This window comes from Ambystoma mexicanum, chromosome 3q, assembly GCF_040938575.1.
Source record: "Ambystoma mexicanum isolate Mex_15411 chromosome 3q, UKY_AmexF1_1, whole genome shotgun sequence".
In the NCBI taxonomy this organism is placed as follows: Eukaryota; Metazoa; Chordata; class Amphibia; order Caudata; family Ambystomatidae; genus Ambystoma; species Ambystoma mexicanum.
Genome location: NC_090926.1, coordinates 895,371,471 through 895,398,711, shown reverse-complemented (window position 1 = coordinate 895,398,711; position 27,241 = coordinate 895,371,471). Strand labels below are relative to the sequence as shown.

Sequence of the window (27,241 nt, the reverse complement as noted above, 5' to 3'; positions counted from 1 at the left end):
TGACCACTCTTTTGTATGGCGTTTACAGTCTGATTCCCCCTGTGCTGGCATTTATTACACTAGAGTGTTTGACAATGTTAAACATGGAAAAAAATCCCCTTCTGCTAAAAATGTTTGCAGGTTTCGTTCTTCAAATCTTTGTTGGCCTATTTATCCTTTGCATTATTACTTCTGCCACAGGTGATCAAGTAGTACACCGAGACCAAAATATGGTTAACTGATATTTCTATTTTACTGTAACGAAGAGGATGAGCCAACATAAAATAGGTGTAGTGGGAACAACTGAAAATCTTGGTTTGTGGCTTGCCTATGTTTAACCCATTCTCAGCGTTTCTTGCTCCACGTCCAGTATCTAATGCCTTTCCCTCAGAGGGTCTGGGTCACTGTTCGTTACAGGCTTCTGAGGGTAGAGCCCTTTCTCTCCTCCGTGTCCATTTTAGGTCTCTCAGATTTGCACCAGTGAGGTAGGACTACTAAGGGCCTTTGATTGGTTACCCTATAGGGGGGACCCTGGGTGTGGCTTTAGGTTTGTAGTCTGCCAGACTCTTCATAGAACCACTCTGCCATACTGAAATTGTTTGGGAGGCTGAAATTGGCGTAGGGGTGAACCTGTTCTCTTTTCTTTACTTTTTTCCATGGTCTGGTCGAATAACTTGAGGTTTTGCAGACCTGTGTAAGGAGAAATGGAGGACTGCAGCATTGATTGTGCTTTCAGTCGAACTGCATAGAAAATGTGTGCCTGCCTCAAATGTTCGATTATGGTTGAAAGCACAGTGTTATGTGAACATTAGGGTTGCACTTGTGGTCGGTGCGAAGGCTCCGTCTGCGTGCCACAAATGTAAGGCCTGTTATTCTGTATTTCCTGTGGGACTAGAAAACAAGTTCTTATCTTCTGTGTGTGCATCCATGTAGGTTCTAAGCCTAGTGGTCAAATGCCACTCTTCTTCTATGTATGCCTCAGTGGTTCATAGAATTCTACAATGGAGGTTCGCACACAGAGGTAGTTTTCCCTGTAACTGTTCCATGCCCAAGGTCCAAGTGACAGTAATCAGGGGATCCTCCCAATTCCGTCCCCAGGCCCATCTGTTAGCTCTGCGAGGTACGCCAGACCCCTTGTTAAAACTCCTCTTTAAGTCCCTGGAGATGGAGAGGCGGTTTTGTCACATCTCTCTAATACGCAAACATGGGTGGTTCCTTAAAAAGATCATTCACTTCTATGTCTAGTTGTAATATGGGCCATCTCACCCCATCTTGATTAATACTGTTTCATGTTGTCATTCTTGGTACTGATACAAGCAATCTAGATTAGTGGTGGTTTCGCAATCATTGAGTTTAGACACAGGTCTGTCATTTTCCTATATGGATTTCTAAACAATACACTGCCATCTTTATGGACAATCAACACAGCAGAGAGGGTTTATGTATTTCCTACTGCCTCACATTGAGTGGGTCATCTAGTTAATTATTTGCTATGTTGCACTGATATGTTATGTAAGTATACTGCTTTTTTGACGCATTGCTCAATTGTTGGTACACATTAAGTGACATTAAAGAAATTGGTGTCTTGGTTGATACTGTTTTACAGTAGGATTGCACTTTTGTGTTTTAGTTTCTTTTGGTTTGCATTAACTCCTAAAAGGTGATGATTTACAGCAATATGGGATTAAGGATTTGAAAATAATTTGCTCCCGATGATGGTCCCTCACCCTTTGCAACAGATTGGTCGTTTTTTACTGTTCTGATTCTATCCAAGATTGGCTGCACTATAGAATGAACTATATATCTTCTTATTTATTTCTATAATAACCCTAATTTGGGAACGCAGTGCCATTCAACTGTGTTATGGTTATTTCTCTATGAGTACTACAGAAGTACAGGAGGCCATAAAACCGAGCAAGGCATACATTAGTTTTCAAAAATTGATTAGCAGGGTTTGCTCAATAAAATGCTCTTGATTAGCAAACAAACCCATTTGAATAGCAATGTTGAACTAATAGTTTCTAGTGTTACCAGAATGTATTTGTACTCAAGACATAAAATAAGCAACAAGACAGCATTATTGTGTACCGCTGAAGTAAGACATTAGCAAGAGGAGTCGGGCCTTGCACATTGTTTAGAATTCTGCAACACCTGCGGGTCGAGTAACAGTTTACCTACTCTACCTAAGAGACATGCACTCGACCCATGGCAACAGAGCACAACACATTTAAATGCACTTTGTGTAATGCTGCATATTAACACAAACACACTTTATGCTTGGCATACTGCTACCGCCCATATGCCAGCCATACACAGTTTAACATTTATTTGACATTTACTGCAAAGTAAATGTTAAATCAAAGTTTCAAACATCCCCTGCAAATGGTAAACGCCCATCATAATATCAAATTGACTATTTGAGTGGGCGAAAAGACTTTGCGAGCCCTGAATGAGTGTCTGCGAAATGTAAAAGGTTATGAATGTACACAAATACATAGATATGATAAACATGCTCTGAAAACAGTTTGGCCAGCTCTCTCTTGAAGGTGCTAGTATATAATGTAATCATAATTATAGAGCAAAGAGAGTTCAGGAGGCAAACTACAGTGTATTGTAGTGCAGTAGATCTGTCAATGTACAGAGTGGATGAACTATTGATCACTATTTTGTATAAACATAGTTCACTTTCTGTATTCATTGTGAAACTAAGATCCTAAGCAGCGTGGGTGGCGTAGCAGGCAGAGAACTAGGCAAACTAGGGGGATTAGTGTAGTTTGCGGCCATCTCAATTTCATAAGATAAATCGTCAAGGAGTATGGGATCAGCAGCTCATTGGACGAGCAGCAGTTGCACAGATGTATGCAACCAGCAAGTTACAGAACTAGGTTTGCCACCAAAGGCATGTGTGATCATGTACATTTTCAAAAGTGTTCACTCGTTAATATGATGCATCTTCCCCAACAAAATAAAATATAGTTTGACATTGATTTAGATACACTAACCTAACTTTACTGTAAAGCATGGAGATGATGCAGTGTTCTACAGTATCAATACTTTAATTATTCATTATGTAAAAACTAAAAAAAAAAAAATTATGGAATTGCAGGACTTCTTTTCAAAAACAAAATAAAGCTACCACATACTGGTCTTTGCCAGGCAGGATATAGTTAGCTTAATAAAAGTATCATCCCAATTACTTCTGGTTTGCAATTTTTTAAAAGTGAAATTATTGCCTAGCACTATCACAGAGGACAAGGTGACTGGGACGGCAAAACCGGAGCCTTCTTGAAGGTCAGGGGGGAGCCCAAGCTGTGCAAACAGGCTGCATATGCGGTACAAGTGTGCCGAGGCTTGGTCTGGGGGCGCAAGCTCAGACCAGCCAGTCATGCAGATAGGGAAAACATGAATGCCTTCTCTTCTGAGGTGAACTGCAAACACTTCCAGCAGTTTATCTAAGACCCTGGGTGCTGAAGATTGACCAAATTGCAGGACGTTGAATTGGCAGAGGCAATGTCACACTATGAATCTTGGTACTTCCTGTGCTTTGGGTTGATGGGCACATGGAAGAAGGCATTCTGTAGCTCTAGCTAGCCAGTCCTGTGGATCGAGGACTTGAAGATCCCTAGACATGGTATCCATCTTCTACTTGTCCTTGCACAGGTATAGGTTGAAGAGACTAATCTATAGCATTCGACGCAAGTTGCCTATCTTTCTTTAGGCATTAGGAAATAGGTGTACCAACCATTGCCTTTCTCTGAGTGGGGCACCAGATATATGGCACCCTTTGCCAGAAGCTATGGAGTGTCTGCAGGCAGGCATTGATTGGATGGGGAATGGTTTGGAGGTCATTGAGCAAACAGGAAAACAGTATCCATGGTGAATTCCCAGGCGTTGGACGTGGTAAGATCTCATTCCTTGTGGAAATAGTAAATTCTGCCTGCCAAGGAGGATGAGTAATGGAAGTCAGTTTCAAAGGGGCTGAGGAGATAACTGTAGAGGCTGACAAGCCTCCCGTTGAAGCACCTCTACCACTGCATCCGTTTGCAGGAGGAGGCTTGTCCTTTGCCTCACTGGGCATAGTAGGTGAAGGGACAAAAAATGTAAGTTACTCACTGTAGTGACTAGAGTACTCAGTCCATAGACCAGCTTCCTCCAACATTGTGGGAGTCCCCCAACATGGGGATGGTACCAAAACCTTTAGTAGTGGAAAATTGTGCTTCACTTTTAAGTTTGGTATAGCATGCAGAAGCTCGGGCTTGTGAATGCCTCGCCGAGGCTTTGCCCCGCCGAGGTCTCACCCTGCGGCACCTCACCTCAGTCCCCTTTGAACACATCGGACACGTAGATACCTGACTACACTTATTAACTATTAGCCATTGGCATACTAGCGGAGGAAGTGGGGGTGGGACGTATGGAGGAAAAGGGACTATGGACTAGGAGTACTCTAGTCACTACAGCAAGTAACTTTAATTACTCATACGTCCTGTACCCTTTCCTCCAACCTTGTAGGTGATTCCACTGAACAAGAACATAGGGTGGAACTGTGACAACCTGCCTCATATCTAGGATGAAGCGAAAAGGTTCTTCAGAACCGCCGGACCAACCTATGCATCGCGCCTGGAGCTGGTGCCCAGCGAGTTGTGCTTACAGAAGGCCAACGGCATGGCCCAAGTAGCCGCCTTGCTGATAACATCCCAAGATGCAGGTCTCGGAAACGCGACAGCCGTGGCCTTGGCTCTGAGCGTCTGGGCATGAATCCCCTCCGGTACAGATTTGTCCATGGTTATGTATGCTTCCGAAATGACCTGAACCATCCAATGGGTGAGTTGGGGGAGGAGCCCCCAAAAGTCACAAACAATGCCTCAGACCTCCTGTAGGATTTTGTCAGAGATAAAACCTGAAAACCCTCTTGAGGTCCAAGGAAGGTAGGGCTGTTTCTGCCTCAGACTGTGGGTTCGGGAAAAACACAGGCAGGCAGATTTCTTTATTCAGATGGAATGGAGAGACCACCTTGAACAATAAGTTTGGGTGAGTGCACAAGATGACCTTGTTGTTGTGAAACGTGATGAAGGGCTTGCATGAAGCTAACTCCTGTAACACACTAACCCTGCACGCAGAGGTGAGAGACCCCAGTCTTTGGAGTCGCCAAACGGATATCCACAGAGGCCATTGGCTTTAAAGGCTTGAGTTGTAAAGATGCAAGAAGCACATTGAGGTCCCAGACCAGAAGTGGCCTATGCACCAGAGGAAAAAGCCTAGACAACTCATTGAGGTGGGCCTTAACCACCGGGTTGGCTGCCGAAAACACATGCTCAGGGAAATTCTTGTAAGCCCCAATGGCCGCCAAATATGTGCGGAAAGCATCCACCTGAACTCCAGCACGAGCCAGATGTGCTGAAAAAGCCAGTACGTCATCCAGAGGACAGGTGACAAGGTCCAGACTGTTGTTGTGAGACCAATGGAAGAGCCTAGTCTATTTGCTCTTACATTGTGACAAAGTCGAGGGCCTCCTGGCCTGCTGAATGATGTTGCAGTTGTCATCGGAAATTTTAGCATGCTGAAGCCTCAGCTGATCAGGAACCAGGCCGCCAGGGCCAGTTTGGCTGGGTCAGGATGTTCCACTGCCCCGCACAGCTGCGTCAGGAAGCCCCTGTTTGGGATCGGAAGATGGACGAGTCCCTGGGAGCACAACTGTAGCCGATCTGAAAACCGGTGTCTCGAAGGCCAGTGTGGGACAACCAAGGTGAGGCTGCAATCCACGGATGGCCGGAACTGGGGAAGTGGGGCGGGGGTGGCAATGCATAACACCTGAGGCCGTGCCAACAGATCTGGAAGTCTTCTCCCAGTGGCCACTGACTTGCCCATGAAGCAAACTGGGTGCACTTGGCATCCCGGGGAGATGCAAACAAACCCAGGCCTGCGAACCCCAACGCAGGAACAGGGACAAAAAGCAGTTGTGCAACTCCTACTCATATATGTTGAACTCCAAGCGACTCAACTGGTCTGCTTCTGCATTGCTGTCCCCCTGAAGGTGGACTGCCGAAATCCAAATCCCCTCCCACAGGGCCCATTCCAAGATTGAAAACACCTTGATGCAGAGGTGGGGGAGCGGGTGCCTCCCTGTTTTTTCAGGTAGAACATCGTAGTAGAATTGTTTGTCCTGACCAGAACAGACTTGTCCCTGATGAGGGGCAAGAATGCCTTGAGGGCCCGGCAAACAAACACTCTGTAGTGCAGGGCTCGAAGAAGGATCTTCCCTCCTCTCCGTCATGATGGGCGGTCGTGAAGTAGCCCCACCCCCTCACCACCCCCCCCCCGATGGCCTTCTGGAATCTTTGCCCTTGAGGGGTGCTGAAATTCACCAACAACAGATCCCTGCTGTCGACAGATGGAGAAGAACCTTTAGCCATCGAAAACACGGAAAAACTTAGAAGTAGCTCACAGAGCAAACCCGAGGACTCCCAACACCGAAGCATGCAGTAAAAATCTGAAGATGGCTGCCAGAGGAGTTACTTAGCGAGAGGACAGTCCTTGGATGGTGGGGGGCAGGAGTATGACACAGAGGACAGTGATTAGTTTAAAGGAGAAATACAGTTTTCAAATGAAAGTGTTTTTTCTTTTACCGAGGATCCCCAGCCTGACGACGGGGAATATTTATGAGCATGTTAATCCATGCCTGACCCCATGCAGGAGAAGCGTTTCTGTGGGTCTTCACTGGACTCACAAAGTTCTTGTTTAAACAATAAGTTCTGTAACAATCTTCTGTAGTGACCCTTGTACTTTGCAGATCACCTGGTATACTCGCTGCCACAAATCTTTACACAATTTCAGCTGCCCGATGCATTCGCCTACCGTGATGTCCAATGCGTTTCAGAGTTCTTTGGCTAAACCGCAAATGCATATATTGTGAGATGCTTGGTATATCTGTGTTAAGATTTGCTCAAACGTTTCCCCCACACTGGTATCTCATGCATCTGTACTTGCTTGGTGTTTGCCTTTGAACTTTGTCTTGTCTGCATTCAAACATTCTTCTTACTGGGTGTTGAATTTGCACTTTGCCTTGACTGCCTTCAAACATACTTTGGGTATTTCCTGCATCAGCAATTTCCTACCATTCAAATACTTGCTGGTGCACTTATCGGATCACCCAGGGCTCCCCAGCTGCTTTGGTAAGACTCGCCGGTTCCTTCCAGCATTTCCGAGCCTGCTTGCGCCTCTGAAGTGTGGTTTCTTCACCCGCTTTCCATTTTGGAGTGTGCAGACGTACGTCCAGCTTTGTGCGCGGCTCCTCCATCACATGCCAGCTCTCCCTCTCCGCCCGGGCTGGAGTACGCGGTCTCCTCGAGCGGCAGAACATCCAGGAGCTCCTGCGCGGCCCCCAGTGTCTCCATGGCCTTTCTTGCTCGCACACACTGTTTCTTCTCCTGATCCGACAGCCTTCTCTGTTCCGCTGCAATTGTCGGTGTGCCTCACGGTCGTAAGCCGCAGCATAGGGTTTAACGTCTCCACCTGCACTGCTCGACTCCATAATTGGGTTGCCATCTTTAAATGTTCCACGCACCGAAGGCTTGAAACTTTGCGTTCTTGTCACTTTGCACAAACTCTCTCGTCCTCCTCGTCTCAGTACCCGAGTGGCTATGGGAGTTAGAGTTCACAGAAGTTATTGGACGTTTTACTGTTAATGGTTTTTCTCAGGGATTTCACATAAAGGCAAATTAGAAACAAAAAGGTGTTGTGTGAAGTGTGGGTGCCTAGATCAAAGGTGGGCGCCTGCCCAGGATCATATAGAGAAGGTTTCTTGGCTACCTCTGAAAAGGGGAACTGTTAGCTGACAATAGGTCATTAAAGTTTTGAGTGTCAGACGGTCTTCCTCATGGCAAAGGGGACAACGCTGCATCTTTTACAATGGAGCCAGCACGTCTCCTATGTGATCTTCCCTCATATACCCACTCCCAGTGTCAGGATCTGGTAGCAGCTGCCGTCCCCATGCCACATGGGAGATGGTTACTGCCGGGGAATCTGGGAGGACTCCACTAGATTCATCACAATACGAAGAACCAGACCAATGTCTGAATAAGAACAAGATAGAGAAAAAATGTCTGGTAACCTTGTCAAAGAAAGCAGCCCATCTAGAACCAGAATGAACAGGGCTGCTGATGGCAGGCTCCCAAAAGACAAAATGTACAGTCAGTTCGTATTTTACACTGATACATAAAGTTACATAAAGATGGGGGGTCGGAGGGGAGTATCTATAGACTATTCGAATTTGTTTCAATACTGAGCAAACATTCATGCATGCACAATGAAGACAAAAAACACTACTTACTTTAACATAATAAAGTTCAAGAGACCCTATTCATATTCACAGCAATATTTCTATACCTAACTCAAAGCGTTATCTGTTTTCTGATTGTAATATTTCTAAAACAACTGAAAATTCTGCCTAACAAGCAATTTGACACATCAGGATTGTCCAGATGAATAGGAGGCTGTAAAACTGTGGGCACATCAAATTAACTTACTTCTGCATTGTTGTAAAAAGCTGTACTGTTTTTTTCTTGTACATCCTCTCCCCGTGCAGTGAAAAATGTTAAAGGGTAGAAATCTTTGTGAGCCGGTTGCTTTCCACTGGCCATCAACTTCCCTTCATAGAAGAGTTCCGATGTATAGCTGCAACCAGGTTACAAAGCGGTGGATGAGAACAGGCATGGATTGACATTCACAGTTTGAGAAATTACAGGACAATATAGGATAGTTTATAGGGAAAACAGCTAGAATCATACAATGGAGATGTGAGAAAACAAGGTTGTAATCTAATGTTTTGAGGAGTCCTTGAAAGCAATCAAACTACTTACAAATGTCCATACTTCCATGCAATCCAGTTTTAATAGTCTAGATTCAATGTTTGCATGAACATTTCTTTTGGTTCTCCTTTCTCACTTGTATGTTGAACTATTTACCTGTTAATATCTTCAATGATAATTTAAAATCAAGATTGAGGAAGGTTTCATTGAAAAATGTTTAACATGGAAAAAGGGATGACTGTTGGAAGGGAGTTAAAACATTGTTAGAACACATTTAGCTTCATATCATAGCAGATACTTTAAGGTACATGAATAAACACTTGAGCTGAAAGATGCAGGACAAAACACTGATTTGCTTATTTCTTGCCACTCTCCTCACAACATTGGTTCAGTTATAGCGGCACAACATGCTCAGTTTGAAGTTGCACTTAAAAGAAATGGTTCAAAAGCTTCATCATTTCAAAAAAATAACACAAGTGTATTTTTCTAAGGCAAATGCATTCTTTCTCCTATGCACTCCCGATCAGCCACTTCAACTTGAATCAATTTTGTGCAAAGGTAGATTTGTGGGAATAAAGCTTATACCATCAGAAACAGCTGGGTGAGTGTTGTTAAGGACAGAGGGCAATGTCTAAGAGGACCGAAATTGCAACACAGTAGATTTTTCATACTTTTTCGTTATACTTCATTCTCTTTACAATTCGGTTGCAACTGTTTCACAAAACTAAAACAAAGGGATCAGGTGACAACAACTAATTGTAGGAGATTGAAGAAATCACACATTTGAATATGATCGCTACACCAAAAAGAGCATCGCTACTGGAAAAGGGTATCTTAACACCGGTTTGGTTTTTATAATACAACTATGAAACAAGTCCCTACAAAAAAGGTTAACAATTGATGAAATATTGCTGCAGCATTTTCCTTTGCGGTGTGGCTTCAGGATACATGTACAGAATGTGGTGCAGTGTGTCTAATGAAGCATTAGATCATAATTCTACACATGTTCAATTGCCATTTGTGTTCTACGGGAAGTTGTACGTTTCTGGTGAGCACATACGCTAGAAGATTGTGTTCCTCTGGAACATGTTGTGTCAGTGCCCAAATCCATATTTTCTAGGCTAGTTTGCACAGACCTGGTGAGTGTCTCGCCCTGTTTATTTATATAGAACATGGCTGTTGTGCTGTCTGTTAGGACTAGGACTCTTTTCCCTTGCAGCTGTTTGAAAGATTTTAGGGCTTTGAACACTGCTAGCAGTTCTCAAAAGGTTGCGGTGCGCTGTATGGTGTGCCTCCCTCCCTGTCAGGGATGCATCTGTGGTTAGAATGGCTTCTATTGTGGGGGTGGTCAATGAGTTTCCCTTCAAAAGATTCTCTTTTGTCTACCACCGCAGAGATAGTACGAGGGACTGCGAGACAACCGCAAGATCATCCCACTGACCCCTTGCCTGAGATCACTGTCCCGCAAGCCACTCTTGCATCGGATGCATGTGCAGGTGGGCGTGTGGCACTAGGTAAATTAAGGAAGTAAAAGTTACTTACCTGTAACTGTTGTTCTCCAGCATGGGTCTGGCATGGATTCACATGCTCATGAATATTCCCCATTGTCAGGCCGGGAATCCTCAGTAAAGAAAAAAATCAGTTTCAGTTTCGTTTCTGATCTGTCTTTCTTAGTAGTAACCAATCACTGATCTCTGGGTCATACTGCCCCCAGCCAATGACTGCCCTCTACCTAAGCCCCTCCCCTGGCAGCCATCCTCAGATTTGGTAGCACTGAAAGTGGCAGTATGACCAAGCGAAGAGCCGCAGAGGGGAAGGAGGGAGGGTTCGCATGTGAATCCATGCCAGACCCATGCTGGAGAACAACAGTTACAGGTAAGTAACTTGTTCCTTCTCCAGCATGGGGTCTGGCATGGATTCACATGCTCATGAATATAGGAATACATAGCAGTATACACATGCACAACCACGGGAGGTGGCAACAGGCTCAACATTAAGCAATACAACAACTCAACATTAAGCATCTCTTACCTCCTCACCAGGCTCACCTTAAGCGAACAGGTTGCGCAGCACTGCTTGGCCGACCCTGGACTCCTCCCTGGAGTCCCGATCGACGCAGTAGAATCTTGTGAAGGTGTGCCTCGACCTCCACGTAGCAGCCCTGCAGATGTCCAGTAGGTGCACACCAGACAGGAACGCCGTGGTAGCAGCGATCGCTCTGGTCGAATGGGCTCTCGGACGGCCGGGCAGCGGTCGGTTTGCCAACCGGTGACAGTGCATGATGCAGCCGGAGAGCCATCTGGAAATGGAAGCCTTCGAGAGAGCCTTCCCTTGATTCACAGGTTCCAAAGTTCACAAACAGCTGTGATGTCTTCCGAAAACTCTGTGCGGTCCACGTAGAACTTCAGCGCTCTAACCACATCCAGCGAGTGCAAAGTCCTCTCGGCCGGAGACGAAGGCGACGGGAAGAAAACTGGCAACACCAAGGGCTCGTTGAGGTGGAAGTCCGACGGCACCTTGGGCATAAAGGAGGGGTGTGTCCTCAGCACCACCCTCGTGTCGTGAAAAGTCAAGTATGGAGGCTTGCAAGATGGGGCCTGGATCTCTCCCACTCGTCGTGCGGAGGTGATGGCCACAAGAAATGATGTCTTCCACGACAGGAACTTCAACGGCGCCGAATGCATAGGCTCGAATGGGGCACCCATGAGACTGGTCAGCACCACGTTGAGCTCCCACGCCGGGGCAGGGGCCTTCACCGGCGGGAACGATCGGAATAGTCCCTTCATAAATTCTTTCACCAGGCGATGAGACCACAAGGACGCCCGTCCTGTAGTTCTGGTGTATCGGGAAATGGCAGCCAGGTGTATCTTAATGGAGGCGTGAGCCAGTCCAGCTTTGGCCAGCGACAGTAGGTAAGACAATACTTGAGGGGCCGTAATCCGCAGAGGGGTAATCTTCTGTGCACGGCACCAGACAGAACCTCTTCCACTTCTGTCCATAGCATTTGAGAGTTGAGGACGCCCTGGCTTTTGCAAGAACCTCTCTGCAGTCAGCCGGGATATCGTATCCACCAAACTCTAGTGCTGCAGGAGCCCAGCCTGCAAGTTCAGCGACTCCGGGTCGTGATGGGAGAATGGTGCCTCCTTCTCTGGAGAGAAGATCTGTGTCCGTCGCCAGCTTGATAGGTGGGGACGCTGACAAGTCCAGAAGGTCCGGGAACCAGATCTGTCTCGGCCACGCCGGTGCGACGAGGATCATCCTGCACCTGGACCTCTTGAGCTGGTTGATGAGACGGAGCAGCAACGGCAACAGAGGGAACGCGTACAGGAACAGGCCATCCCAAGGGAACGAGAAAGCATCGCCTATGCTCCTCGGTTGTGCAAACCTGCTGGCGAACCACTTGAGTTTGTCGCCGTCGCGAATAGGTCGATCTGAGGTTTGCCCCACTGTTGAAAGAGCCGATCCACCTGGTCCTGGCGTATGTCCCACTCGTGGCACGAGCGCAGCTCCCTGCTGAGTGATTCGGCGATGGTGTTTTTTATTCCTGCCAGGTGGAAGGGGACTAGAAACATCCCCTGGGCGACGGCCCAGTGCCACAGATCCTGGGCCTCCTTGGATAGGGCTGGGGATCTGGTGCCTCCCCGCTTCCGGATGTAGAACATTGTGGTGGTGTTGAAGATCCTCACCACTTTGTCCTTGAGTGACGGAAGGAACGATTTGAGGGCCCAGAACACGGATCATAGCTCCAGGATGGTGATGTGAAGAGACCTCTCCTCCGGGAGCCAGAGGCCTCTTGCGTGGAGATCTCCGGTGCGGGCCCATCATCCCTCCAGGGAGGCGCCCGTCGTTACCGTCTCCCGATACACCGGGGCCTGAAAGTCCATGCCTGCTGCGAGGTGCGCACAGGCACCCCACCATAGAATCGCCCGACGGAACTCCTCGTCGAGCGGGATCCTGTCTTCGAAGCTGCCCGCCGCTTGAATCCAGCGGGCGTCGAGGAACTCTTGTAGCGGACGCATCCGAAGTCTGCAAAGGGGCACAAGGTAGATACATGAGGACATCATCCCGAGGAGGAACTTGATGGACCTCACTCTGGCCACATCCGTGGCTAACAGGCATGCACCTTGCCCAAAATGGCCTTCGTCCTTTCTTACGACGGAGATGCCAATCGCTTCACTGTATCGAGCTTCGCTCCCAGAAACAGTGCCACCTGCAACGGGACCAGATGGGATTTAGGGTAGTTGATGGCAAATCCCAGCTCCGTGAGCAGGCGGACGGTCCTCGCTGTGTGTTCGAGGGCGAGTTCTCTTGACCTTGCACGGATTAGCCAGTCATCCAGGTAGGGGTAGACGTGGATCCCTTGCAGGCGCAGCTGCGCCGCCACTGGTGCGAGGCACTTGGTGAACACCCTGGGTGCCGACTTTAATACGAACGGCAGGGCTCTGAATTGGTAGTGACGCCCGTGGACTATGAATCTGAGGAACTTTGTGTCCTTTTAGAATGGGGATGTGGAAGTAAGCATCCTCCAGGTCGAGTGACGATAGGAAGTCGCCCTCCTTCAGCTGTCCCAGCACCTGCTGGAGGGTGACCGTCCTGAATTTCTGTGCCTTGATGTACTTGTTCAACTGACGCAGGTCCAGGATGGGGCGCCAACCGCCTGTCTTCTTTCTGACGAGTAAGTATCTTGAGTATACTCCGGAGCCCCGGAGCCTCTTGGAGACGAGCTCGATGGCATGCTTCTTGAGCATCGCCCTTACCTCCAACAGCAGTTGAGGGACGTGTGATTCTCCTTCCTGGCCACGGGATGAATGCGAGGACACTTCTTTTGAAATTCCAGCGAGTGTCCACGGCCAGGGTGTCCAGCACCCAACGGTCGGTGGAGATGGACTCCCACACGCTGACGAACTTAGTCAGCTGGCCTCCCACTGGGGTGCTTCGGTGGGGGCCCGACGCTTCGGCCGGTTCAGTCCTGCTTGGAAGAGGCCTTGCCGCCTTGGCCTCCTTGCCGACGGCAGCGAGACCCTCCTTGCTTGCCGCGACCTCTGTAGGCCTCCTGGGACGAGGAGCGGGCCGCCTGGCGGTAAGTAGAAGAGCCGCCGCTGGATCCCTTGGAGGCTCCCTGTCTGCCGCCAGAGCTCCGAAAGAGCCGCTGTTGCTGAAGGACTCCTAGGGCTCCTGCTGTTTCTGTGTCTGTCTTGATGGCCTGGAGGGACTCATCCACCGTCTTTCCAAACAGGTTGTTGCCGTCGAACGGCATGTCCAACACTCTGGTCTGGATGTCCTGGAGAAAGTCCGTCGCCTTGAGCCATCCTCGTCGTCGGAGGCAAACCCCGTTGCCCAGTTGGCGAAATCCGGTATCGGCAATGTCCGTTGCCACCGTTATGGCATGATCTGACGCCACCTCTCCTTCCTGCAGAATCTGTAGGGCCTCCGCCCTCTTGTCCGGTAGGAAGTCTAGCAGAGGAGCTATCTTGAACCAAAGCTATCTCCCTGTCGTAACGGGCCACAATCGCTAAGGCATTGGCCGCCTTAATCATCGTCCCCGCCGACGAGATGACTCGTCGTCCCATGGAGTCCAACTTCTTGCCCTCGCTGTCTGGCGGGGAAGTGGAAGTTGAAGCAGCCGCACCCGCTGCTTTCTTCTTGGCCGCTGCCGAGACGACAGAGTCCGGCGTGGGCTGGGCGAGGCACAAGGAGGTGGCATCGGGGACCCGGTACTTCTCGTACCTGTCCCTCATGGCGGGTGTCCTCGTCCCAGATGTCGTCGAGTAACGTCACTGCGAGGACCGTCTTTCTCTTGGCCTCTCGTCGTTCGTAAAGAAAACCTTCCTTTTTCTGTTCCTCAGGGCAGAGCTGGAAGAGCTCGGATGCCCTGGCTATCATGGCGCGAAAAGAGCCAATTTCATCGGGCGGAGAGGCCCAAGGGGGGAGTGATGATGGGATGTCCGCTGTGTCATCGCCGCCGTCCCCGTCGCTGTATCCGTCGCCGTATACTGCCGAGGGTCCGGCGAGGGGGATGAGGGGTCCACAGGCTTTGCGGGCACGAAGGGCAGAGCGGGGTGGACTCTCCTCCGCTTGTTCGGAGGGCTTCCCGACAGGCCTGGTTCTGGATCCTCCGTCAGGGTCCGTGGTAACCTCGTCCTTATCTCAGTACATAAGGATTGGATCGCCAACAAAATGTCCACTGAGCTATCCTGGGGCTCGGGTAATGGCTGCGACGGACGGGATGGCTGCTCCACTGGGCCCTTGTTGTCGCCATCTTCGATCATATCAGCGGGAACCTTCCCCTGGGATAGAACCTTCTCGAACCTCTCGTTGAGGCCTATGAACCTCTCGTTGAGGCCTTTCACGGTTTCCACCGGATCCTCCTCGGAGGCTGAATCCGAGTCCGTAATGGCCACCGGCCCCCCCCCTTCTTTTTCCGCCGGGGTCTTCAAGGGGGGTCTTAACGATGGTCTGGAAAGAGGATTCCCTCCGCGGTGGCAGGGAAACTCTGGGCCCCGAGGCCGCCTCCACTGGCGTAGCCTCTGCCGGCTTCGCCAGGGCCGCTGTGACAACCTCGATAGAGGCCTTTGCCGGTTGGATCAAGGCCCTCACCACCTTAGGTGTGTCCTGGGCCTTCGCTTTGGGGGGTGGGTCATCACCTCGCTCCCCCTTGGCTCCCTTCGAGATCAACCGAGGCCTCTCCAGAAGCTTACCCGGGTTCTCGGACTTCCACTTCCCCGAACCAGAGCGCTGGCTCGTGGTTGATTGTGCCGGGGAAGTCGCGCCTTGCCTGGCAGCCAAGGAGCCCGACCTTTCAGCACTCCCGGTGCCCGCGAACTCACGGTGCTTGGCCTTCTGTTGGGCCCCCGTCGCCGGGGCGCCCTCATAGGACTTAGAAGACCGCTCAGACTTTTTCTTCGCCTTCTAACCTGCCCTTCTCCAGCCAGGCGGCGAGGCGGGAACGACGATCTTGCTTGGTCCGTTCCGACAGGTTCTTACAGAACGCACAGTCCTTCTCCACGTGCGTCTTGTCCTCATGAAGGCAGTAGAGACATCTCGAATGCTCGTCCTCCTTGAAAACATTTTGCAATCCGCATCCTGGGCAGCTCCTGAACAGCTTGGATAGGCCGATGTGTGCTTATACCCTGGGCCTGGGAAGAGGGTTCCAAATGTGAATAGGAGCACTGGGTTCTTCTGCCAAGAAGCCCTCCTCCAGGCGCCTGGGTGTCTAGGTGGGTTGAATGTGAGGGAGGGGTGTAGTCAACCGCCGCACAGGGCATCCTAGGAAAACCAAGTCGCACTTTGCCATGATTGGCTGAGGTGGTTGTCCGGGCTGGACAACCCCCCTGCTGCGCGATTGTCAGCCAGGCTGTGTGAATGGGGGATTTTCGCATAAAAGGCAGGTCTCTTGGGCTAGAAGTCAGTCGCCACTGGAACTACAAGGAACCGAAGAGAAGCGGAGAAGACGGCGGCAGCAACTACACCGTCCCGGTGAAGCCCTGCTGCAGTCCTGAGCTATCTACCCTTCGACGACCAGAGAAGATCCAGTCCGGAGTCTTCTTCCATTGAGCCTGGTGGGGATAACCAGCTCATCTTCCACAGCCAGATGATCCTCTTCTTGGTCGAAATAGCTGCACACTGCTGTAGTGGTACGGATAGCCATCTGAAGAGCCTCTCCTGTTTTTAAGGAGTGCACCTTTTATTCACCATCGCTGCTGCCGGCTTCGTCCCTGTGTGGTGCAGACCCCTCCAGACGTCCTCCTTCGCATCGAAGCTCCAAGGACCGTGGGTCTACAGGAAACTACCAGGAACAACTGCCGTGGCACCAGCTTCTTCATTGAATAAGGTACTGTGTTCTGCTTGAGGAATTAGGGTGAATGCCTTTTCTTCGCCTCCAAGGCTTGCCCTTGTCTTCCATCCTTCTTATAACTTTTGCTTCTTCAATTGACATATCGAAGTACTCCTGGCAACGCTGAATCTTGAAGTGTCCGACTGTGTGATCCTCGACAACAGGAACCCGGTTCCACTTGACACTGGCTACAGCCTATTGACTCTGTCTGAGTGTTCCCTGATTCTGTCTGCCTTGAGAAAAATACTGCCTATGATTTTTACCCCCAACTCTCTCTGGTTAACTCAGGTGCTAAGTGTGTTCTTGCCCCGGTAACATTTCTTGCCGCGGATACGCGTATCTTTAATAAGACCAAACTGTCATTACTGTCAAAAAGTGATCGCATATGTATTCCCGGTAACGTCTTTTGTTTCACAACACCGGTCTGTTAAAACATAGGGTACTTAGCTTGAGTTAGAGTGTACCAAGTGAATTGGTTGGTTGTAGTGTATTTTACGTGCGATTTTGAATTAATAGAAGTGTTTTGTTTATAACAAATGGTTTAAAAATAAATGTACTTATATTTTTTACCTGAAACCTTGAGTCAGTGTTTGCTTGAGTCACAGTAATTGTGGTCCCTTTGTGTAATCTCTGCTACTGCTCATATACTCTTGAGATAAGCCTGGCTGCTCCGCTACTGCTACAACTTTCACATAGTAGTACAGGCTTGTACCAAAGGTGAACTTGTATTACCACTTGTAGTCTTAATTGTGTGTAGTGGTCCCTTAGGGCACTGCACAGGATTCTGCCTAACAGCCTGTGTTAGGCAGAATGTGTGTCCAAGTTCCCACATAAACAGTCCTGAACATGATGCAACTTCCTCTTTCTTTGCTGCTCACAGCAAGAGATAAGTACATCATGTTCAAGAACTGTTAATATTCTTGTATTGCTTTGTTCTGTTTATATTTTAATTATATTTACATATATTTACTTTTATTGCATATATCGTAATTTGTGGCTGCACGTTTATTTTTCGTTATTTATTTATTTTTTTTAACATATCTTTATTATTTTCATTGGTCATAAACACAACAAATAAAACTTTGTACCAACATTTCACCCCCAACTCGCCCTCCCCCCTCCCACTCAAGGACCATGTGACTTGATTCGTGGATTTCTTTATGCGTTGAAAATGTCTGTGACCTTTATGTTGTGGGGGCACCATTGATCCATAAAGTCTGACTGCAGGTGTTCCAAGACCCCGCCCCATTCTTTGGTGAACCTGTTCTTAGTGCCTTGGATTGTGTGAGTGACTTTTTCCATTGCTAGCTGCGCCCATACTTTTTGAAGCCACGTAAATATTAGCGGTGTATCCTTCTTTTTCCAATTTTGGGCAATTGTTGTCCATGCCGCGATGAGAAGTCCCACAAAGCTTCTCCATTGTATTTTGTGTAGCTTCTTGTAGTGTCATCTCTCATGCCACACATCCATACGGTCTCATCTAGTTGTCCCACATCTGGAAATATCTTGCCCATTTCTCCCTTAACTTCTTCCCAGAACGGCACTATTCGTTTACAGGCCCACCAGATGTGTCTCCACGTCCCTACTTCTCCGCACTCCCTCCAGCAGAGATTAGATGTTCCTGGGAACATAGTATGCAGTCTCTCAGGCGTGTAGTGCCACTGAGTCACTATTTTAATCCACATTTCTCTCATCTGCACCGCTCTTGTCAGTTTGGGGATCTGGGCCCAAATGTCCTCCCACTGTTTTCTCGTGAGTTCCCTTCCCAGCGTTCTATCCCATTTGCGCATATATGCCCATTTGATCTCTTCACCTTGTTTGTTTATAAAGGAGTATAGTGTAGAAATCCATTTCTTTGCCCCTGAGTTGGTTGTGATGTATTTCTCAAATGGGGTTAGGGTTCTCGTAGCCGCCTTCGCTATTTCGGGAGTTTTTAGCCAGTGCTTAAGTTGTTCATAACTATATCTATTCCGTGTGGTTCTTGTTGGGAGTGTGAGGCATGATTCGTATTGAATAATTTCATTGTTGCAAAACATTTCCCCAATTTTCGTTATGCCCGCCTCCTCCCAGTTGTCTGATGTGCCCTGCTCCAACCCTGGCGGAAACTGCGGGTTCCTCCATATGGGTGTGAATGGGCCTATTGTGTTGGACATTGCGCCCTTTCTTGTTTGGGTGTCCCACGCCTCCAAGGTCGTGCTCAGTATTACGCTGATCCCTATGTTGGGATCTCTGTGCTGTTTCTGCTTCCAGAGTAGTTCCACTAGTGGGGTTCTGGCCACCGCCCTATCTTGTGCTGCCCATATCTGTTGTGGGTCTTCTCCCAGCCATTCCCGAAGAACCTTTAGTTGGGCCGCTTGGTAGTATTTTTGAAAGTGGGGCAGTGCCATCCCTCCTTCCCTAGTTGACGAGGTTAAGACCGCCCTGGACAGCCTCGGAGTTTTCCCCTTCCACACGAAAGTTGAGACTACCCTCAGCAGTGATTTGAAGAATGAGCGGGGAATCCCCACCGGCAGGGCTTGGAAGTGGTATAGGAGCCTTGGGAGAATGGTCATCTTTACCGCCTGAATTCTACCCCACCATGATATCAGCAATGGGTTCCATCTTTCTATGTCTCTTCGAACGCTAGTAAGTAGCTGCGGGTAGTTTTTACTGTACAGTTGGTCTACCTTGTGTGTGAGAGTAATTCCCAGGTATTTAATACCCTCCTCTGCTATCTTGAGGTTCAGTGCACTTGTTTCTCTCTTAATCTTATCCCTGTCTCCTGCCAGTATTAGGATTTCTGATTTGTGTCTGTTGATTTTTAGCCCCGAGATGGCCCCGAAAGTTTCTAGCTCTCCCATTGCTGCAGCCAGCGATCGGTCCGGCTCCTCTAGTGCCAACAGCATATCGTCCGCATATGCGGTAATCTTGTGTTGCATGCCTGCCATCTCTATCCCCTTAACATTCGCAGCTTCCCTAATTTTCATCAGTAGGGGTTCTAGGAATATAGCATATAATAGGGGAGAGAGTGGACACCCTTGTTTAGTTCCCCGTGATATGTACACCTTTTCTGATACCTCCCCATTGATGGCCACTCTGCAAGTTGGGGCGTTGTAGTTTGCTTTAATTCTGGCAATAAAGTGTTCCCCAAATCCCATACATTGAAGTGTCTTAAATAACAAGGACCATTCCACCCGGTCAAATGCTTTTTCGGCATCAAGTGTCAGGAGAATTGCTGGGATTCGCTTTATACCTATCTTTTCCACCAGATGGGTGACCCTTCTGAGATTGTCGTGTGTTTGTCTCCCTGGGATAAAGCCTGATTGATCTAGGTGAATTAATTTAGGAAGAAGCGGGGAGAGCCTAGCTGCTAATATCTTAGTGTATATTTTGGCATCTATATTTATCAGTGAAATTGGTCTATATGAGGCCGGGCAGGATGGGTCCTTCCCTAGTTTGTGAAATACCAGGACCTTCGCTTCGTTCATGGTGGGGGTCACATTGCCACTTTCTTTAAAGGAATTCAATAACCTGGTTAGAACCGGGGTCAATTGGTCCGCATATTTTTTATAAAATGGGGCCGTATAGCCATCCGGGCCTGGGGCTTTATTTTTCGGTAGTTCATTTATTGCTTTTCTAACTTCTTCTTCCCTTATGGGGTCTTCTAAGCCCCGCTTGTCTGCCGGTGAGATTTGCTGGAATGTGAGGGATTTCAGATATGTGTCCTGTGCGTCTGCCTCCGGTTGGTCTGTGGTATACAGTTTCTGGTAGTATTCTCTGAAGACTTCCCCTATGTCTTGTGTGCATGTAAAGTGTTCCCCTTTCATGTTTGTAATGCTTTTGATTGTTATGTCTTTCTGTTTAGCACGTAGTTGTCTCGCCAGCAACTTATCTGCTTTATTTGCTTTAATGTAGTACCTTTGTCTTAGGTATAGAAGGCTCCTTTCCGCTCCCTTTGTGCGCAGCATTTCTAGCTGGCCCTGCGTGTGTCTAAGAGTCCTCTGAAGTTCCCTGGAGGGTTGTGTCAGTATCTTCCCTTGTATCTCAGTAATTGACTTTTCCAATTCTTTTTCCCACACCGACCTCTGTTTCTCCATCGTTATTTTTAGTGCCATTAGTTTCCCTCGGATCACTGCTTTAAACGCCTCCCAGACTGTGGAGATTGATACTTCCCCTGTGTCATTGTCCGTGAAGTATTCTTCTATCATTCCCCTTATGGTTTCCCCCGTGACCTTGTCCTGGATTATGTCCTCCGGCAATCTCCACCTCCACAGACCTCTAGATTTCCCCTGAAGTTTCATATCGAGCCACAAGGGTGCGTGATCCGATAGTGCGATTGCCCCCTTTTCCACCTCCTGGATTCTGCCCATGAGGCCCACCGAAGCCCATAGGTAGTCAATTCGTGACATCGAGTTGTGGACATGTGAGAAGTAAGTGTACCCGTTTTGGTCCCCTCTGAGTTCCCTCCATACATCACTCAGGGCCATCTGGTCCATTTGCTGCTTAAGTCGTTTCGATGAAGCCCCCTGGCCATATGCCCCTCCTGTGCTTCTGTCCCTTTGTGGGTCCCATGCCATATTCAGATCTCCTCCCAAGATCACTTCCCCTCTTGCAAAGGATTCTAATTTGTCCAGGGTGTCTCTTAGAAAGCCGTCCTGTCCCACATTGGGCGCATATATTGACGCTAGGGTGATCCTCTGCCCCTCCAGCACCATATTTGCGAACGCATACCTTCCCTCCTTGTCTGTGATGGAGTTCTCCAGTATGGCGTCCCTTCCGGTCCTCATTGCTATGACTCCCGCCCTCTTGTCTGTGGCTTTAGCCTGGGCCCATATTGTATATCCCCTTATCCTAGCCTTTTGTTTGTCTTTTGCTCTTATATGCGTTTCTTGTAGGAGAAGGAGGTCCGCCCCTTCCCTTTTGAGTAATTTCTCCAGTTTCACCCTTTTTACGGGGTGATTCATCCCTCTTATGTTATAGGTCACTATGCGTATCTTCCCCATTTTGTAAGGCACAAGTTCTGAGTATTTGACATCCCTTCTTTCTCCGCTGCCCTCTGTCTGTTGTCGCGGTCCCTCGTTCCCCGCCCTCTTAACCCCCCCCAACTGGTAACAAAAACTGAACTGAACTTGTTGCCCCCGAGTAGGGCAAGGATTCCTACTGATGCCAGGGCGTTGCGCCCGAGGCTCCCTGCCCTCCTTCCTCTCGGGGGCTGTGTGTGTGGGGGCTCCTAAACCCCACATAAATGTCTTATCTTACCCGATTCCAAGCCGGAGGGTCCATCCCGGACCGCCTTCTTCAGTTCATGTACAGCTGCAGTGTTCTCTCCCGCCCCATCACCAGAGTTTGGTGCGATGTCGCTTGGTGCCCTCCGTTCTCTCTGTCTCATATCCTCTTTTCATGTCTGCTTCCTACGGCTTTCTCTTCCTTTGGCTGGTCTATTGTGCTTGATCGTTTCCCATCCTTTAGGTCTTCTCCTTTGCTCTCCGCTGGGTGCCGCTTGTTCCACGTCCTCCGTATCTCCCTGAAGGCCCATTATGCTGAGGCCTTCTTCCCAGGTGGTTGCTCTCCGCTGGTTCCCTTCCCATGTAAACGTCAGCCCGAATGGAAAAGTCCACTTGTATCGAATTTCTTTCGCCTGTAGGGCCTTGACTAGTGGGGCCATCGCCCTTCTCTTCTGCAGTGTAATCCGTGCCAGATCTTGGTACAATTGGATTTCTTGACCGTTCATTCTTATGTGATCCATTTCTCTGGCCTTCCTCAGGATTTGTTCTTTTTGCGGGTAGGAGGAAAGTGCCACCAGGACGTCCCTTGGCCTCTCCCCAGGTGCTCCCGATCTTTTTGGGCCGACCCTGTGGACTCTGTCGACTCCGATTGTATCCGGCTCTGCTGCATCTATGATATTGCTGAACACATCCTTAACTGCCGACATGAGGTCTCTGTCCTGTACTGTTTCCGCCATATTTTTGATGCGGATGTTGGAGCGTCTGGAGCGGTTCTCCAAATCCTCGCACTGAATCTCAAGGTTATGGGTGAGTCTCATCAAATGTTCCTGGGCTTCACTCGTCTGCTGCGTTTCCTCATCTATCCCCTGGAGGGTTCTTTCCAATATATCGGTTCTTTCCTCCAGTTTCGCCACATCGATCCTTAGGTCTTGGACCGCTTGTTTCATGTCGTTTTTCATCGTCGTGAACTGTTCCTGTACGGAGGACATGAATTTTTCTTGGAGTTCCTGGAACCATGATTGCATGTCATCCCTGGATGGGGGTTGTATGGGGTTCGCCTGTGCCATTTCTTCCCTTTGTTGGTTGTCTTGCGGCTTTCCCTTCGCTTGCGGCGTGGTGTCCGCCGACCACAGTTGAAGGATATTTGCGTCTTGCTTTGAGGGGATCGGGGTCTGCTGGGAGGCACTGTTTTTACTTTTTGCCCTCGACATGTTATGAATGTCTCTTGGAATATGTGTGGGCTTCTGATGGTCCCCTGTGTGTTTATTGGTGTTTTCCCGGGGTGTGCGAGGGCTTCTGATAGTCCCCTGTGTACTTTGTGCTGTGCCCCCCCTGGAGCTCAAGAGGGTGTCTTCTTGGATCGCCCCTGGGCGCCCTGTTCCAATATGTCTGTGCTTGCTTGGGGTCTGCTCAGGCGGGTCCTCTCTTCCCTGGGTGAGTTTCTTTCCTTGTACAGCTATCCTGTCTTGGCCTCGGGGGGTCCTTTCTATGGTCCCGTCGATCAGCCAGGCTCTCCTGTGTCTTGTTACGGGATCCACTCGCCCACTGGTTGTATCCCCTGTCTGTGGGCTCCTACTCCAGCGTTTCCCTGCCGCTTCCCGTCTTCTTTCCTTTTCCTATATAGTCTGTAGAGTCTGTATTTCTCCCTGCTGTCTGATGTGACGGCGCCTGGGGAGATCCCTCTGCTTGGGTACGGTTTCCCTTCATTCGCGCTGCTCCGGTCCCTACTTTTCTTTTCTCGCCGGGTTTATATGGTCACCGCACTCTCTCCCCAATCCTTGGTGCTCACCAACTTTCTCCGGTTCGACCCCGCGGTCCTGTGGCTCTCGCTCGTGCCTCTGCTCTGCGCCGTGTCGGGGGCCCTGTGCCCTTGGTGCCGATCTCCGGGCGTCTTTCTTTGTGGCTCTCTCCTTCCTCTGCGAAGGGCGCGGGTAGCTGGAATGACCGCTCCGTCGCCCGCTGTTGCTGCCGCCCGTAGTCCGGTTCCCTCTGGGGGGGGGGGGGAGGCGATGCCTCCGCGGTTCTCCTGGGAGGGGTAGGGAGTCACCCCCACCGCCTCTGTCCCTTCTCCCTCGGCTTCGTTGCAGACGGTCTGCCCCTCCGCTCCGCGGCGTTGGAGCTGCCGGCCCGGCAGCGGGAATCTCCCGATGGGGGAGGGGTGACTTCTCCGAGGGTGCCGTCTTCGGCGTTCGGCGCCCCGCAGTCGTGCTCCCTATTGTCCGGAGCCCACGGGCGGCGTTGGGAGGAGCGATCCGCTCGAGTGCTGCGTTGATTTTGCTTCAAAATGTGCTTATTTAGGCGGCCCGGTACGAGCGCGGCTTAGTCGCAGCTCGTCTCCGCGGCGGCCATCATTTTTCGTTATTTTAACTGCTTTCTGGGTTCCTGAGGCACGCATTGTGTCCTCTCGGCCTCGGTGATTTCCTCTCCGACGCCTGCTGCTTCGTGCTGGCGTCGGAGAATACTACGCGCATTTCTGAAGTGTTCGTTTTCGGCTTTACAAGCCGCGCACACATGTAACGCGAGGGTCCGCTTCTGCAGACCTTCGCGTGTATTCCCCGTTCTCTTCCCCGACTCGGCTTGAGTTGCCGGAGCCTGGGGAAGCAGCTTTGAGCTCCTGTGTGACTCCAGCGCAACCCGCGGTCACCAGAGGGAGCTCCAACTCTGAAGGTTCTTTTCTCTGTATCCTGGCGCTCGCGAGCACATTTCCGTTACTACAGCATAACGGCTTTTGCGATCGCGAGTGCCGGGAGCAGGAGCAGTCGAAAGTTTAGCAAATTTACATATTTTAAAAAAAAAAAAAAAAAGAAGAAGAGGGAGACTGTCTAATTGACATTTGCTGCCCATTGATCAGGGCTACATTGCAGCTCCGCACATTTTTGACAGTGGGCTTGAGAGGAGGCTTCTGTGCCTATATATATATAGGATACATTACTCACCGTAATCGTATTTCTGATGCTTGTATCTGCTTAGATTCACATGCTGTGCATAGGCCGACATCTAGTGGAAGCTGCGGAGTATTACAGTTTGTTTTTCGAAACTCGAAAATGGGCGTCGACACAGGCGTGCCAGTAATACTATCCCTAGTGTGACGTCCACTGTACCCAAGATCCCTCACGCGTCTAGGATCCTCAGATTGTATTTTTTCTGACATGAGGAAGCATGAGGAGTAGCGTGAGTACAGATAATCCAAGCAGATAGACAGAAAGGTAAGACTACAAGCAATCATGGGCCTTCTCTCGGAGGGGAGGAAGGGTGGGTCGCATGTGAATCTAAGCAGATACAAGCATCAGAAATACGATTACGGTGAGTAATGTATCCCTTCTGAGGCTTGTGGAATCTGCTTAGATCACATGCTGTGCATAGATTAGCGAGCAGTACCAGAAGAAGGAGGTGGGATGTGAGAAGGGTCATGAGCAAACAGGTGTCTTAGAACCGCTTGTCCCACTTGTGTATCTGTCTTGGAATGAGTGTCAATGCAGTAATGCTGAGTAAAAGTGTGAATAGAGCTCCAAGTAGCTGCTTTGCAAATGGTGTCGAGGGGAACATTTGCAATGAAAGCCAGAGTGGCCCCAATGCCTCTAGTAGAATGGGCCCTTGGCGTAAAAGGCAGAGTTTTTTCAGAAAGAGAGTAACACAGCTGTATACAGTTGATAATCCACTTCGAGATCGCGCCTTTAGAGACGCGATCCCCCTCTCTGCCTGTAGCTACGGAGACAAACAGTTGATCTGTTTTCCTTAGCGGTCTGGTTTTATTTACATAGTAGAGGACCGCCCTACGCACATCAAGGGTGTGTAGTTTCACCTCAGCTGAGCTTTGCGGGTTCTGGAAGAAAGCCGGAAGCTCGATGGACTGGTTTACATGGAACTTAGATATAAATTTAGGTGAGAACCTAGGGTGTGTGCGTAAAACCAGTTTGTCTTTGTGGATAGTAAAGAAAGGATCCTGCACTGACAGAGCCTGAATTTCACTGACCCTTCTTATAGAGGTAATGGCTACTAAGAAGGCCGTTTTATAAGTCAGGTGTTTGAGACTACTTTTATGCATGGGTTCGAAAGGGGGGCCCATGAGCTTAGCTAGCACCACATTGAGGTCCGATCCTGGCGGTGGGTTCGAAATAGGAGGGTGAAGTCTCTTTACTCCTTCCATGAAGGCTTTAACTACTGGTACTTTCCACCACGATACTTTGTTATGGGATGTGGTGTAAGCCGAGAGGGCTGCCAGGTGTACCTTCAGAGAGTTAAAAACCAAACCTGCGTCCAGCAGGTGGAGCATGTATGTTACAACGTTGGAAGGAGTGCAATCAACTGGGTTGATTTGTTTATTCTGGCACCAAATAACGAATCTCTCCCACTTGTCAAAGTAACAGTGCCTTGTGTTTGGTTTCCTGGATTCTTTTAGGATGTCCATACACCTCTGTGGTAAATTGAGATGCCCAAACTCTATGATCTCAGGAGCCATGCTGCCAGGTTCATTGAGTTGGGTTCCTGGTGCACTGTTTGACCTTGTTGCTGGGACAGTAGGTTGTACCAGGCTGGGAGTTTGATGGGCTCGCACACCGCCATCCTGCGTAGGTGTGGAAACCATGGTTGTCTCGCCCACATGGGAGCAACTAGGATGAGCGTCATCGATTCCTTGTTCATCTTGTACACCACTTTCCTGATGAGAGGAGTTGGTGGAAAAGCGTACCCAAACATCCCTGACCAGTTCATCCACAGGGCGTTCCCTTGGGAGTCTGGCTGGGGGAACCTGGATGCAAATCCTGGGCATTGTTTGTTTTCGCTTGTGGCGAATAGGTCTATAGTGGGAAAACCCCACTGAGAGAAGAGATCTTCTACGATATCTCTGTGAAGGACCCATTCGTGTTCTTTTGGGAGGGAGTCTCTGCTTAGGGCATCCGCTAGGGAATTGAGCTCCCCTGGAACATGTTGTGATGACAGGAAGATGTTCCGTCTGAGTGCCCATATCCAGATTTTCTGGGCAAGCTTGGACAGATTTGGCGAACGAGTCCCTCCTTGTTTGTTCAGATAGAACATGGCTGTCGTGCTGTCCGTCCGGATCTGCACCGACAAGTTTAGCAGATGGGGCTCGAACGCCCGAAGCGCTCGGAATACTGCCAGAAGCTCTAGCAGGTTGATGTGGTTCTTGGCTACTGAGTGAGACCAGAGACCCTGAGCTGTGTGGTGGAGATGGTGAGCTCCCCACCCAGTCAGGCATGCATCTGTAGTCACCACTGCCTGTACTTCGGGATCGTAAAAGGTTTTTCCCCTTGCGAGATTCTCTCTTGTCCACCAGTGTAAGCTCTGTACGAGTGTTGGCGAAACGACCACTAGATCCTCCCACTGACCACTTGCCTGAGACCACTGTTTCGCCAACCATTCCTGCATGGGACGCATGCGCAGACGCGCGTGGGGGACCAGGT

The 27,241-nt window shown here is 49.4% G+C and overlaps 1 protein-coding gene across 9 annotated transcripts in view; it reads right to left on the bottom strand.

The window, feature by feature from the left end:
- HELZ (helicase with zinc finger) overlaps positions 1–27,241 on the bottom strand; it is a 2,743,493-nt gene that overhangs the window by 724,021 nt on the left and 1,992,231 nt on the right. For all 9 annotated transcript variants that reach the window (XM_069655034.1, XM_069655036.1, XM_069655035.1 and 6 more), the window contains one exon: positions 8,502–8,649. In XM_069655034.1, the coding sequence (XP_069511135.1) occupies positions 8,502–8,649 (148 nt within the window). The remainder of the gene's footprint in view (positions 1–8,501; positions 8,650–27,241) is intronic.